The sequence below is a fragment of the Curcuma longa genome, chromosome 20 (genome assembly GCF_044706935.1).
Source record: "Curcuma longa cultivar G26 ecotype Majalengka, Jawa Barat chromosome 20, ITB_CL_G26_1.1, whole genome shotgun sequence".
Classification (NCBI taxonomy): Eukaryota; Viridiplantae; Streptophyta; class Magnoliopsida; order Zingiberales; family Zingiberaceae; genus Curcuma; species Curcuma longa.
This window is the reverse complement of record NC_133880.1, coordinates 3507300-3519005: the sequence shown is the minus strand read 5'-3', so window position 1 is coordinate 3519005 and position 11706 is coordinate 3507300. Positions and strand designations below refer to the sequence as shown.

Below are 11706 nucleotides of genomic sequence, written 5' to 3'. Positions count from 1 at the left end.
TGAATAAACTATAAAACGACACGAACTATTCAAACCATAAGATTCACTTGCTGCCTGTAAATGTGCACTACAAACCTATTTAATTACAAATTGGATTTGGCATCCAGCAGTTAGTATATAAGCTGAAAAAGATTTAATAATAACCTGTCAAAGACCAGCAAGTGATTTAATCATCCAAACTGGCGCACAAAGCAACTGGCAAATGGAAATAAGAGAGTACTAATTCGCTTTGCAACTCCAGTGTACAACTCCAATTAATGTTAACAACTTGACAGCCGGAGTAAATATAACATTTAACTGAATCCAGCATGGCAGACTTATCAGATTTTGTTGTCGCGAGATTCTCAACCTCGATTTACTGGCCTTTGCACATAAGACTTGTTTGGATCTTCTGTCTTCAGTTTGGGAGGCCGTATCTCGCCTTTTTTACCCTAAAGAAATGGGAAGTGAAGTTTGGGTTCAGAGTTTGTATGTCAACTCCTGTCAGGAAAATTTGAGGAATTCATATGATGCTCACCTTCTTTCCAGTCTTCATGAAATCTCTCCAGCTGGAAACCTGTCATAGAGTTTTTATCGATTTAAATTTGACAATTCATAATAGCAAGATCAAAATTGAATGAGTGCCAAAAAGAAGCATCATATGGTGTGGACCTGCTTTTCAACTACACCAGATGAGAAATGGTTACTTGGAATATCAAAATCGACTTGCAATGTAAAGAAAAGAATAGCCATATTGACATCAAACTGCCTTTCCACCGTTTAATGGATATAGTTTGAACTTCCAACTTCTACAAGAAGGGAGCAAAAATCTTGACATGGAAAAAGAATGATTCTAGAGCATTTTATGCATCCAAGTGCCTAATAATTAGCTCATGTCCTAACTACTGATGTAATACACCACACCATTGAAACACGAAACATAGTTCAAATAAGGAAAAATGTTGAAGATAGAAGACATACTCGTTTATCTCTTGTTTCCTCCCACTGTTCCTCATGCTCACGTTTTCTTTTCCACATCTCCTTTGTTTCTTCTTCATCTTTCTTCAGTCTTCCTTCCTCTTCAGATATCTATTCAGTTATGATTACATGTTCCACATATGATCAAGTATTAACAGCATAGAATCAAATGCAAAAATATAATGGCACAGATGGGTAATATGGCTGACCCTCATTGCCATTTTCCTCCTCCTCCACTCTTGTTCAGTTAAAATTTCACGCACTTTAATTTTTAACTGTTGCTTGAACTCTTGTGATTGTTCATACTGCTGCTCAGATTTCCCCTGTTCAATCAAATTGACATTTATTTGAACAATGATTTACCTCAGATTATCTGATAACCTCACAAAAATGATACACTGATTGTGCACACAAACATACAAAAATTCAAGAACAAGATAGTGCATGAAGTAACTGACAAGTAATTAATTTAATGTGCCTAGCGATAGAATTTGTCCATCATATCTGTACATATTTACGTGTTATCCTAATTTGTTCTCATTTTCGAAACTATCAGGGGAACACCTAATTGCTTGGTAGTGGAAACAAATTTATTTTACTCTCTCTCCTATAATTCATACATTCATATCAAGAATTACATTTTAATTTTTAACTTTTTTTGTTGTTTGTTTCTCAGATCCACAAGTATGGTGGGACACGTCACACGATGAGTTTCTTTAACTTTTTTTTTTATAAAAAAAACAGCTTGTTGCTGTTGTTGGGCATCTCCACTTTAGCCACTCAACATCTATACTATGAATAAGATCTTTATCAATCGCCATTTTAACCATCTTCTCTTTATCCAGTGAACAATTCTTAATACTAGATGTCCTATAGAGGTTTCATGTCCATATAGCTCGATTATTTATTCATTTTATTTTGTTATCCTTCAGGTTACATTTCATATACTTAGTAGATTTTTTTTTAACTTTTTATTTTAACTTAACTCAGATCGTTAGCACACTGTCATCTTTAAACATGCATTGAGGCAGTTTATCTTGATTTGGCTAATAAATCCATCTACTACATTCATTTCTTTCTTCATTTCCTTGTTCATTTATTCTAACAAGGTGATTTTCTTTGTTCAACATTCCTTAATCTATATATGGAACTAGAAAATAGCTTGCCTTTTTTCATGGGAAAGATCTATCCCAACATGGGAAGAAAATTTCAACTAGATTGAAATCAGATACATTTTCTAAAAATAAAATACTTAAAAGAGGGGCTTGCAAGAAATGGAGCACTCTGGTGAAACTATGCATACAAAAGAGCACACTAGATACCTCATCTACCAGTGCTTTTATTTTAGAAGCATTATCTTTCTTCAGCTCTTTTTTCCTCTTTAGCTTAAGCTCTTCTGCAAAATGAAGCACCATCAGTTGATTGTCTCATTTTGTGTCAAAAGCACCCAAACTAAACTAAACTTAACAAATACAAGCACACAATAAAGCCAGAATAACTTCAAACAGGGTTTACTAATTTTGTCGATAAAATATAAACTTGGGTTAAAGATTTGTACAGAATTTTTCTAAAGCTGACAATTCAATAAAGTTGATAGTTGAGAAGAAATAGTCTACAACTATGAGATAAAATAAAATCCACTAATGCTCACGTTTAGCAGCATCAACTTGGCTAAGAATGTAGTCTCTTTCCTGAGGATCAAGGAGTAGCTGCTGAGCTTTTGCCAGTGCTGCACAACAATATCATTCGTCAATAACCTCCAAACATAGAAGATGTCAAAGTGAAGCAGAAAAGAAACAAGCTTTCATGATTCGGAACACTCATTTTTGGCTGAAAAAATGTATAATGTAATATCATGTCCTTTTTGTGCCAGTAACCAGACTACAACAAGATGAACTAGCATATAAGGTACTTTAAGAATGGTATTTTGCTGAGCCATTAGCATCAAAGCTATATGCAATAATATGAAAAGCTGAATACGCAGACAAATGTCAATGTAACAATAGTACCTCCAAAAGCCTCTTTTGCTTGCGGATGCTTGCACTTATCAGGGTGAACCAGCAAGGACAACTACAAAACACGACCAGCATTTGATTACAAAACGGGTAAATGATCCAATCGCAAACCCGTTTACAGCTCAGAAACTAACTTTACCCTTCTATACTGCTTCTTCACATCATCAACCGAGGATTCAAAGGACAAATTAAGATGCTCAAACGGATTCAGCTTGAAGCATGACAATATCCTGAATTGAATTACATTTGTTAGCAACTGAAAGGTTAACGTCAGGTCAAAATTATCAGAATGCTCCAACACCAAGAATATCTATCGAGCCCAAGAAAAGGGTTGCGCAATTTCTAATTTCCCTTAAAAAAAAACATCTTTCTCGGGGAAAATCCACAACTCTGAAACTTCAAAACACAAAACTCGTATCATCAAAATGATGCAAGGAAGATAACAAATATACGTTGATCTAGAGACTGCGCCAGATTTATATTAAAAAAAATTACAACTTTCCAATCTCCCCCCAGTAAAGCAATTAAACGCAAAACCAAAAGGCCGAAACACGTATTTCCCCCTCTCGACGAATAACAAATTCCTTCACAATCTACCAAATTAACCAGAAACCAAAAGGAAAAAGGTAAAACCTAGATGTTTCCCCTGCGTGGGAGCCGATCGGCGACTTACCTTGTGACCTCGTTATCCCTCTCCACTTCGCTGACCTCGGACATGAAGCTCTTGAGCAGGAGATCCTCCGCCATCTCGGCAGCCATCGCGACAACTCCGCCACCGGCACCCAACCGCCCTCCGTCCCCCCCTTCGCAACCCAACAAGAAGCTAAAAAGGCTTCTCTCGCCTTATATTGGGCCTTATATGGGCCTTTATGGCAATCAAATCATTAAAAAAATCCATTGTTTATGGGCCCATTCCTCCTTAAGGCCCACTCGAGCCCATTCCTAATTTAAAAAATTAAATATATATATAAACAAAAAATGGTTATTTAATTAAAATATCAAAACGAGTCATATAATTATTGTAAATTATATTACGTCATAAATAATTGTATAATATGTTACATTCCATTTTGCCCCCCATTGTCTCTCATATTGCATTTTAATTACATAAATTTAATATATTCACACACATGAATAATCAGTTTGACTTTCTCTTGGCAGGTCCTCTTGGAATCCTCTCGAGAACTCTAGAGTCAACTCTCCTGAAGAACTCCTTGAGATCATGGCTTCCCCTGCTTGCCAAACGGTCAACTTCTTCCTCATACCTCTCATACAAAGCTGGAATGGTCAACCCACAAACAAGAACTAAAAAGAAAAACACCAATTCAGTCAGTTCGAACAAAAAGAATACAAATATTTCTTCAAAAAAAAAAAGAATTATATTCCACCGAAAAATAATAGACTTATGGTGCTGCACCAGCTTCCTACTACAGAGAGTATCCACAGAGAAAGAACAGTCTGCAAAAGAAAAATAAAACGAAGGAAGATTCAAGTAAAAACTAATTTAATTAATCGATCTGAATATTTAGCTCCGAGTGTTCGATACCAAGAGGAACCATTTGAGATCGTTCCCACATGCGACGTAATGGAGCAAGAACAGGAACTGTGTGAGCTTGGCTCTGAAGGTTAACGCCGCTCTGGTGAAGGCCTTTTCGGATAAGATCAGCTCAGGGATCTTTGGAGGTGGTCTGATTTTAATTATGATATTAATAAAATGTTTCAGGAAAAGGAAAAGGATGATCGAGTAGATGAGGAGGGAGGGGTTTTGAATTACTGTCCGAGAAGGGCTGCGCCATTAGACCATATGAACACCAGAAGCATCGCAGTGATGGAGATGTGGCAAAGGAAAGAAAGGAAATTATACTCCAGAACCTCGAACAGTGTCCATATGATCGATACGCCGACGAGGATGGAGGCCGACGCACGTTTGTCTCTCCAAAGAATGATGTCCGCGACTGCAATTCACGACGTACGATAAGTTTAAGCGATCGAGGGAGAGTTTGTAAGAGATCGGCAATGCGATCGAGGAGGGGAAGACTAGCTAGTGCTGACCTTTTCCGCCGCCGAAGAGGGCGTGAAGAGGCCTGTCCTGGCGGAGGAGCCTTTTGATGGGCGAAGAAGAAGAAGAATAGGGTGGCATGTTTATGTGGATTGATATCGGTTTGATGGTAGATGAAGTTGGTTGGTTCTTATAAGGAAGGAAGGTTGATGCTATACTTTTCAAGTAAGAAATTAAGTTCTAAATGAAATCGGAAGAAAAGGATAACTTTGGTGGGTTTATTGGTTTCAGCACGAAGCTAAGTGAAAGAATAGTTTGGTATTTCTTATTTTATATTTAAATTATATATATATTGAGTGAAATATTAATCTGCACATCCATCTATGAGCATCTAGTATTAATTATTTTTATTTTTATTTTTTAAATTTAAGATTTAAAAGTTAGTCTTTAGATTAAAGAAAATAAAAATTAATGAACACACACAAGGGTGAATACCTGATGAGGTGACATATGTACACACTTAGCAGATTCTTAATTTTTTTCTATTCTATCCTGTGCACTATGCGTGTTAATTTTTTTCTATTGTTGTTGATGATGGATGAAATGTTAAACTTATATTTCGAGTATGTATTTTGGTTTTGTATTGTTATGATTCTATAGTATGTTTTATTTATAGGGAGGTGATGCTGGACAGAATAATGATTATTCTGAAGACAGAAAATAGGAGGAGAATTGAGAAGGGATCAAGATCAAAAAATTGGAAAAAAAACGAGTAGAAAAGCCGCCAACGGCACCGCCTCTAGATTTTTGCCAAAAAACAGGAGGTTATGCCGGTATTTCTATATAATTCATACTTAAATTTTCAAATATATCTAATCATTATTTCAATGCATCCATTTTTCATCTGCCACACACCAAGAATTGTCAGCAATATAGACTATAACTACAAGTTCTTGAAAGGATTAGTTTCTTAGATGGTTTTGGATTGATCCTATACATAAAAAGTGTCAATTTGCAACTAGTTTCAAGTTTGAGAATGCATGGATTCTTCAGAGGCTATCAGGTGTTTTTGAAACCTGATACAAGTTCCTTTGATAAACTATCTGCTTCAGTGATGAGCTATTTGAAATATGTCAATTTGTTCAACATCTTTAAATGTGAGACTTTGACATACTGCAATTTAATCCCTTAAATTAGAGCAAAATCAACATTATTTTCCACTAACAAGTCTATTAAAATCTTTTTTTTTTTCAATCTACAGACTCTTTTGCATTTTAATATATCACTTTTATTTGGTTTGAATTTAATAAAATTTCAATAATCCAGTTAATTACCAATTAACAAATCTAAAAAACTTCAGAGAATCTTGTGCAATAATTTCATTGGTCGCTAGCAACATGGATTCTTCATCCAAAGCGCTAGACTCCTATATTGACAATGCCCTCGTCTGAAATGTACTCCACCACTTATTCAACCCTGCTAAGCTTCATTTTGTTACATTAATGCCTTTCCTTTTCTTTCTTTTTGAGCTATTTGAAATTCCTATTGTAGCTTAGATTCTTTAATTATGATAATCTTTTGCAGTGTTGTCTTTCTAAGGTTTCTAACAGAAATGCTCTGCTGCGCGTTGATTTCCTACGCGCCCGTGCGTGACAGCGGGATCACCGTCCATCATACGATCGCGAGTCCATCGGACCGTCCAAAACTGAGAATGCATAGTAAACACGCCCCCGACCCCCAGCCACTGTCGCCGCTGCCGCCTCGCCGTCCGGCCACCGCCGGCCACCGGACCGAGACCGGGACTGGGCCCGGTCGACGCGCCACTCGCCGGCGCACCGACTGGCACCGGATTCCGACCGGATTGTGGCCGGAATCCGGCTGAATTCGGGCGGAAACCACTGAATCGCAGACCCGGCCACTGTGGCCCAAATCGCGGTCGGTTTTCGGCCGAATCGCAGTCGAAAACCGGCCGCGATTTGGCCCACAATGGTTGCGTGCCACTGGCAGCGGTTTCTGGCTGGCCGGATTCCGACCACAATCCGGCTTGAATCCGGTGCCGTCCGGTGCGCCCGCGAGTTGGCCGTCGATCGGGCCCGGTCCAACGGCCGACGGTGGCCGAACGGCGACGTGGCGGCAGGAACAGTGGCTGGGGGTCGGGGTGTCGCAGATGGGTCACGGAAATACCCATCGCACAGCAGAGCATTTTCGAGGTTTCTAATATCTCTTAGATTCATGCACTGCATTTATGTGTAACTATAAATTCTTCGAAGGGTCGTATCAGAATGGATTACTCAAATAATCTTCATCTAAATTCTTCTTGATACCCTACTTAAATATTTTATTTTAATATGTTTTTATTAGTTATTTGATATTTATTTTTTATTATCATTTTTAAATAATTTACTATTATGTGTAAAATTCATCTTTTATTTATTATTTAACTAGTTTTTAAAAATTTACCGATTATTATTTCGTATAAATGATTCATAAATTGATAAGAATAATTCAATATTTAAAAAAAAATTAACAGCTAAATATATTTTTGTCAATAATTGAATTGTATATTTATATTTTTTTAAATTTTTATTTACATTTTTTAAAATTTTATTGGTTTTATTTTTTAAAAAAATTACTTTTCATCAATATATATTTTTTTCTACTTTTATTTAATTTTTATTTAGTTATTTTTTAATCATTTGTTTGGTGGATAATTTTTATTTTTAAATTTTATACCAATTTTATTTAGTTTTATTTTTAATCAATTTTGTTTATTATATTTTTTTTAATTTTATATAAATTTTATTTATTAAAATTCATATACTTGTATTTTTTCAATTTTTTATTTTTTAAACCTTAATCTTTTTAGTGATAGATTTAAGTGTTGAATCGATAGGTAATTTGATGGAGTTAAAAATTATATTGATAAAAAATAATAAACAGAATTGATTAAAGAAATAAAACTAAATAAAAATTAAATAAAATTTAAAAAATAATAAACAAAATTAATTTAAAAAATAAAACTAAATAAAAATCAATTAAAATTAAATATATATATATATATGTAAAATAAAAGAAAAAAACAAAGAAAAAAAATGGTAAAAATGACATTTGAATGGGAAAAGAACGTGCCAAGTCAAATAAGTTCAGCAAATTGTTTATATATAAAAATCTTTTATCATCAATAGTTATATTGCTTATAATATTTGGTTACTATAAAGATCAAATTTTAATAAAATTGAGAAAATATTATTTTTCGTCGTGATCAATTGTAGAGATTAATTATGTGGGATTGTTGAGATGATGAATTTCATCTTTTACTGAAATAATATTTTTATTAATTAAATATAAAAATAACACTGGTGAACTTTTTTTCCAACATTGTTTTTTTCAAACACAATGATAAAGTTGTCCATGGCTAGTCAAGTCGCCGGAGCCACATGTTGATTGAGTTCATCGCTAGCCGTAACAGGACAGACTCATTCTTCAATCAGTCCATCCGATGAACGGCGTCGTCATCTTCTTGTTTTTCTTCTTCCGCTTCACGCAGGAATCCGCCTCGCAGGGGACCGCCGACTCCTTCTACTACGACGCCTGCGTGCCGTCCATGTGCGGCGACGTCGCCGTCGCCTTCCCCTTCTCTTCCTCCGAGGCCTTCTGTGGCCTCCCCGGCTTCGTCATCGCCTGCAACGCCTCCTCCTCCCTCGCCACCATCACCCTTTCCGGCCGCCCCTACCGGTTAGTTAATTAATTTATTCGCTTATCAAAATCTCATCTTTATAATCGAGGAACACTTTAATCAGTTTCCCGATCGTAATTGGTGAATCAAAATCAAATTTTGATACGAATTCGACAGGGTGAACGCGATCTATAATTACAGGGAGGGCGAGTTGTTGCTCACCGTCTCGGACCTCGAACTCGCCGGCCAAATCCGGTCCAACTCCTGTACTGCGGCCGCCGCCGCCGGCGGCGGCGGCGGCGGCGGAGGCTTGCGCGAACACTTCCTCCCGCAGTCCAGCTTCGGCCCCTTCCGGCCTTTTGATGGGTACGCCTACCTAAACTTCACCTGGTGCGATCGGGGCCAAGTTCCCCCCAATTCCGTCAATCTCCTCGCCGACTGCCCCGGGAGGAACAACGCCAGCGGAAGCCTCTTATTGCTGCCGCCGGGAGGGCCTCTGAACAACGACAGCGAGCTTCCGTCGGGATGCGACCACGCGACGTTGCCGGTGCTGCAGCAGCAGCTCAACCTGCCGGGCAAGGACGTCACCCACCGGGGCAATCTCTCCGACGTGATAGATCAAGGTTTCGGGCTGGTGTCAGCGGAGTGGGACAAGAACTTCGCGGCGTGTAGTAGTTGCCAGGCGGCGGGAGGGCGGTGCGGGTATAACCAGAGCTCCGGCGAGCAGCGCTGCTTCTGCAGGGGAACCTGCGGTGGAGAAGGCAACGACAACGACAAGTAAGACTCCCATCCTTCGTCTTTGTTGACTATTAAACGACTGCCAAAATCAATTATTTAATTTGACCAAAAAATTAATAATTAATCATTGTGGAAATTCTACCATCCTATTAGAAATTGGGGACGTAATTGAGTTGGTTAATACGGAGCAAATTTATTGAAGTAGACAAGAGTCTAATCTCGACATGAAGCCGAGCTAATGACTTAACTAGGCAATATCCTCCCTCGTAGTAGTCAACTGTAGTTTTTCGATTTATCTTAGCTTCACAAATGATTAAGAGGTTGATCGTGTGGAAATATCAGATTAATTCCATTCATTTAAAATGGTTCCTATTCATATCAGATTTTAAAGATCGTGAAATTTTTGGAAGAATATCTACAGCCGTGGCAATGAGCACTCCTATAATACATTACATGAAAGTGTAGCAGTACAAAATTCAACATGACCAAGCTGAGACAATGCTACATGCATGAATGTGGTCATGAAGTCGATCGTGTGGGACAGATAATTATTCTTTATGAGATGTAGAACCCATTGCATGGAGTGTGTTATGTTATGTTTTCATGCTACATGTTCAGGTAGTGTATCATTTATTCTATACTAAATAGTCGTTATAAAATTAATAAATTTTATTTATTCGTTTTTTTTTGCAGGTTTTCATGGAAGATCATCGTAGGTATTAATCGCTCTGTATGTGTGTATTTCTTCTTGCACTCTTTCTCGTCTAATTTTTTTTCTCTTTACCGCGCAGCCATTGTTACCCCAACAACAATACTTTTAGTAGCGGGGCTGATTGCATTCACCAAGTTTAGGTCATCACTCTTTGGGATACTCATCAAGCCTTCGAGCGACAATTCGAACGTCAAGGAGTTCATTAGCACCTACAAGTCAACGTTAACGACGGAGTACTCATACTCTGACTTGAAAAGAATCATAGGGCGGAGCAAGGAGAAGCTCGGAGAAGGAGGATACGGTAATGTGTACAAGGGGAAGCTACAAAACGGGCTTCCGGTGGCCGTCAAAATCTTGGAGAAATCTAAAGACGATAGTCAACAAGATTTTATAAACGAAGTAGCTACCATTGGACAGATTCACCATGTGAACGTTATTCGTCTTCTAGGGTTTTGTTGTGATGGTCCACATAGAGCTCTTATATATGAACTCATGGACAAAGGATCACTAGCCAAGTTGATATCCAATGAGGAGATGACACGTCTAGTTGGTGCCCAACGGCTACTTGAGATTGCTCTTGGTACGATGCAATTCAAATAGAAATATACATATTATACTAAATTTAAATATTATATATATTATTTTAATGGATATTCTAATTTTTATTTATTTATTTTCAATATTTTACAGGTATTGCTAGAGGCGTTGAGTATCTTCACAATGGTTGTGAGAGGAGAATTTTGCATTTGGATATCAAACCACAAAACGTGTTGCTCGACAACAACTTCCATCCCAAGATATCGGATTTTGGATTGGCAAAGCTTCAGTCGAGAAAGGAGAGCACGGTGACATTAACCGGTGCCCGCGGCACCATTGGCTACATAGCCCCTGAAGTGTTCATGAGGAGTCTTGGAGGTGTCTCTCACAAATCAGATGTTTATAGTTTTGGAATGCTACTTCTCAAAATGGCCTTAGGGAAGGCGAGCCCCGAGTCGGTGAGCATGCAAGAAGTTGGATCCAACAGTGACAAGTACTTCCCCGATTGGATTTACGATCAGCTGCACGAATGGCAGGGGTTGGACTCAGGGCTTGTGGAGGTGGAGGAGAATCAAATTTGGAGAAAGTTGGCGATGGTGGGGCTGTGGTGCATTCAGGCCAATCCGGTAAGCCGGCCGTCAATCGGCAAGGCTATCGAGATGTTGAGGGGGGAAGTTATGTGGATTGAGATGCCTCCTAAGCCACTGCTGTTCTCATTACCAGATCAACAACAAAGTGGCCATGGCTCTCAAACTGCCTACTTCTCAATTGAGTGCTCTTCTTTGTAGCTTGTTTAAGCAATTGGATTGTTGGAAGAGTAAGATATTCGAAATCTATCGATATGTTGGGACTTTGTTCATTCCTGAGACAAGGAACTGCGAAGGGAGGGTCATTCGAAAGAGTGATACCTGAACAGGATCAGAAAGATCCTCGAGTGGACGACCCGACACTGAATTTATTTTATAATTACATCCTGATTTGAGGTGTTAAAATTCATATATGAATTCACTTGACAATTTATTTCATGTTGATTTTAATATTTTTCATGTAAATCAAATATAAAATTTTATCT

The 11706-nt window shown here is 38.0% G+C and overlaps 3 protein-coding genes across 3 annotated transcripts; 1 reads left to right on the top strand and 2 right to left on the bottom strand.

Moving 5' to 3' along the window:
• Positions 1 to 26: 26 nt before the first annotated feature.
• LOC141813749 (uncharacterized) lies at positions 27 to 3764 on the bottom strand. The gene is made up of 9 exons (XM_074701732.1): positions 3646 to 3764; positions 3112 to 3202; positions 2967 to 3027; positions 2609 to 2686; positions 2280 to 2353; positions 1167 to 1280; positions 961 to 1068; positions 518 to 556; positions 27 to 431 (listed from the first exon to the last, which is right to left on the bottom strand). Exons 1-9 carry the CDS (start codon positions 3729 to 3731, stop codon positions 345 to 347), a joined length of 738 nt encoding a protein of 245 aa, XP_074557833.1. The 5' UTR covers positions 3732 to 3764; the 3' UTR covers positions 27 to 344.
• Positions 3765 to 4054: 290 nt separating this feature from the next.
• Positions 4055 to 5112, bottom strand: LOC141813583 (reticulon-like protein B9). Its single transcript, XM_074701545.1, has 5 exons — positions 5025 to 5112; positions 4747 to 4927; positions 4519 to 4660; positions 4361 to 4430; positions 4055 to 4277 (listed from the first exon to the last, which is right to left on the bottom strand). The coding sequence occupies exons 1-5, from the start codon at positions 5110 to 5112 to the stop codon at positions 4111 to 4113; spliced, it is 648 nt and encodes a 215-aa protein (XP_074557646.1). The 3' UTR covers positions 4055 to 4110.
• A 3306-nt stretch (positions 5113 to 8418) lies between these two features.
• On the top strand, positions 8419 to 11571 carry LOC141813891 (rust resistance kinase Lr10-like). Its single transcript, XM_074701891.1, has 5 exons — positions 8419 to 8706; positions 8825 to 9424; positions 10079 to 10101; positions 10177 to 10677; positions 10788 to 11571. The coding sequence occupies exons 1-5, from the start codon at positions 8471 to 8473 to the stop codon at positions 11420 to 11422; spliced, it is 1995 nt and encodes a 664-aa protein (XP_074557992.1). The 5' UTR covers positions 8419 to 8470; the 3' UTR covers positions 11423 to 11571.
• The last annotated feature ends 135 nt before the right edge of the window (positions 11572 to 11706 follow it).

What these genes read in the sequence shown, in the direction of transcription:
- LOC141813749 (XM_074701732.1), bottom strand. Translation starts at nt 3,731, where the DNA reads ATGGCTGCCGAGATGGCGGAGGATCTCCTGCTCAAGAGCTTCATGTCC. An exon ending in AGCAAAAGAGGCTTTTGGAG is followed by an intron (nt 2,687 to 2,966) that starts GTACTATTGTTA and finishes ATTGTTGTGCAG; the next exon opens with CACTGGCAAAAGCTCAGCAG. An exon ending in TAAAAGCACTGGTAGATGAG is followed by an intron (nt 1,281 to 2,279) that starts GTATCTAGTGTG and finishes TTGATTGAACAG; the next exon opens with GGGAAATCTGAGCAGCAGTA.
- LOC141813891 (XM_074701891.1), top strand. Translation starts at nt 8,471, where the DNA reads ATGAACGGCGTCGTCATCTTCTTGTTTTTCTTCTTCCGCTTCACGCAG. An exon ending in CTTTCCGGCCGCCCCTACCG is followed by an intron (nt 8,707 to 8,824) that starts GTTAGTTAATTA and finishes CGAATTCGACAG; the next exon opens with GGTGAACGCGATCTATAATT. An exon ending in GAAGGCAACGACAACGACAA is followed by an intron (nt 9,425 to 10,078) that starts GTAAGACTCCCA and finishes TTTTTTTTGCAG; the next exon opens with GTTTTCATGGAAGATCATCG.
- LOC141813583 (XM_074701545.1), bottom strand. Translation starts at nt 5,112, where the DNA reads ATGCCACCCTATTCTTCTTCTTCTTCGCCCATCAAAAGGCTCCTCCGC. An exon ending in CCTCTTCGGCGGCGGAAAAG is followed by an intron (nt 4,928 to 5,024) that starts GTCAGCACTAGC and finishes CGTGAATTGCAG; the next exon opens with TCGCGGACATCATTCTTTGG. An exon ending in CATAAGTCTATTATTTTTCG is followed by an intron (nt 4,278 to 4,360) that starts GTGGAATATAAT and finishes TTTTCTTTTTAG; the next exon opens with TTCTTGTTTGTGGGTTGACC.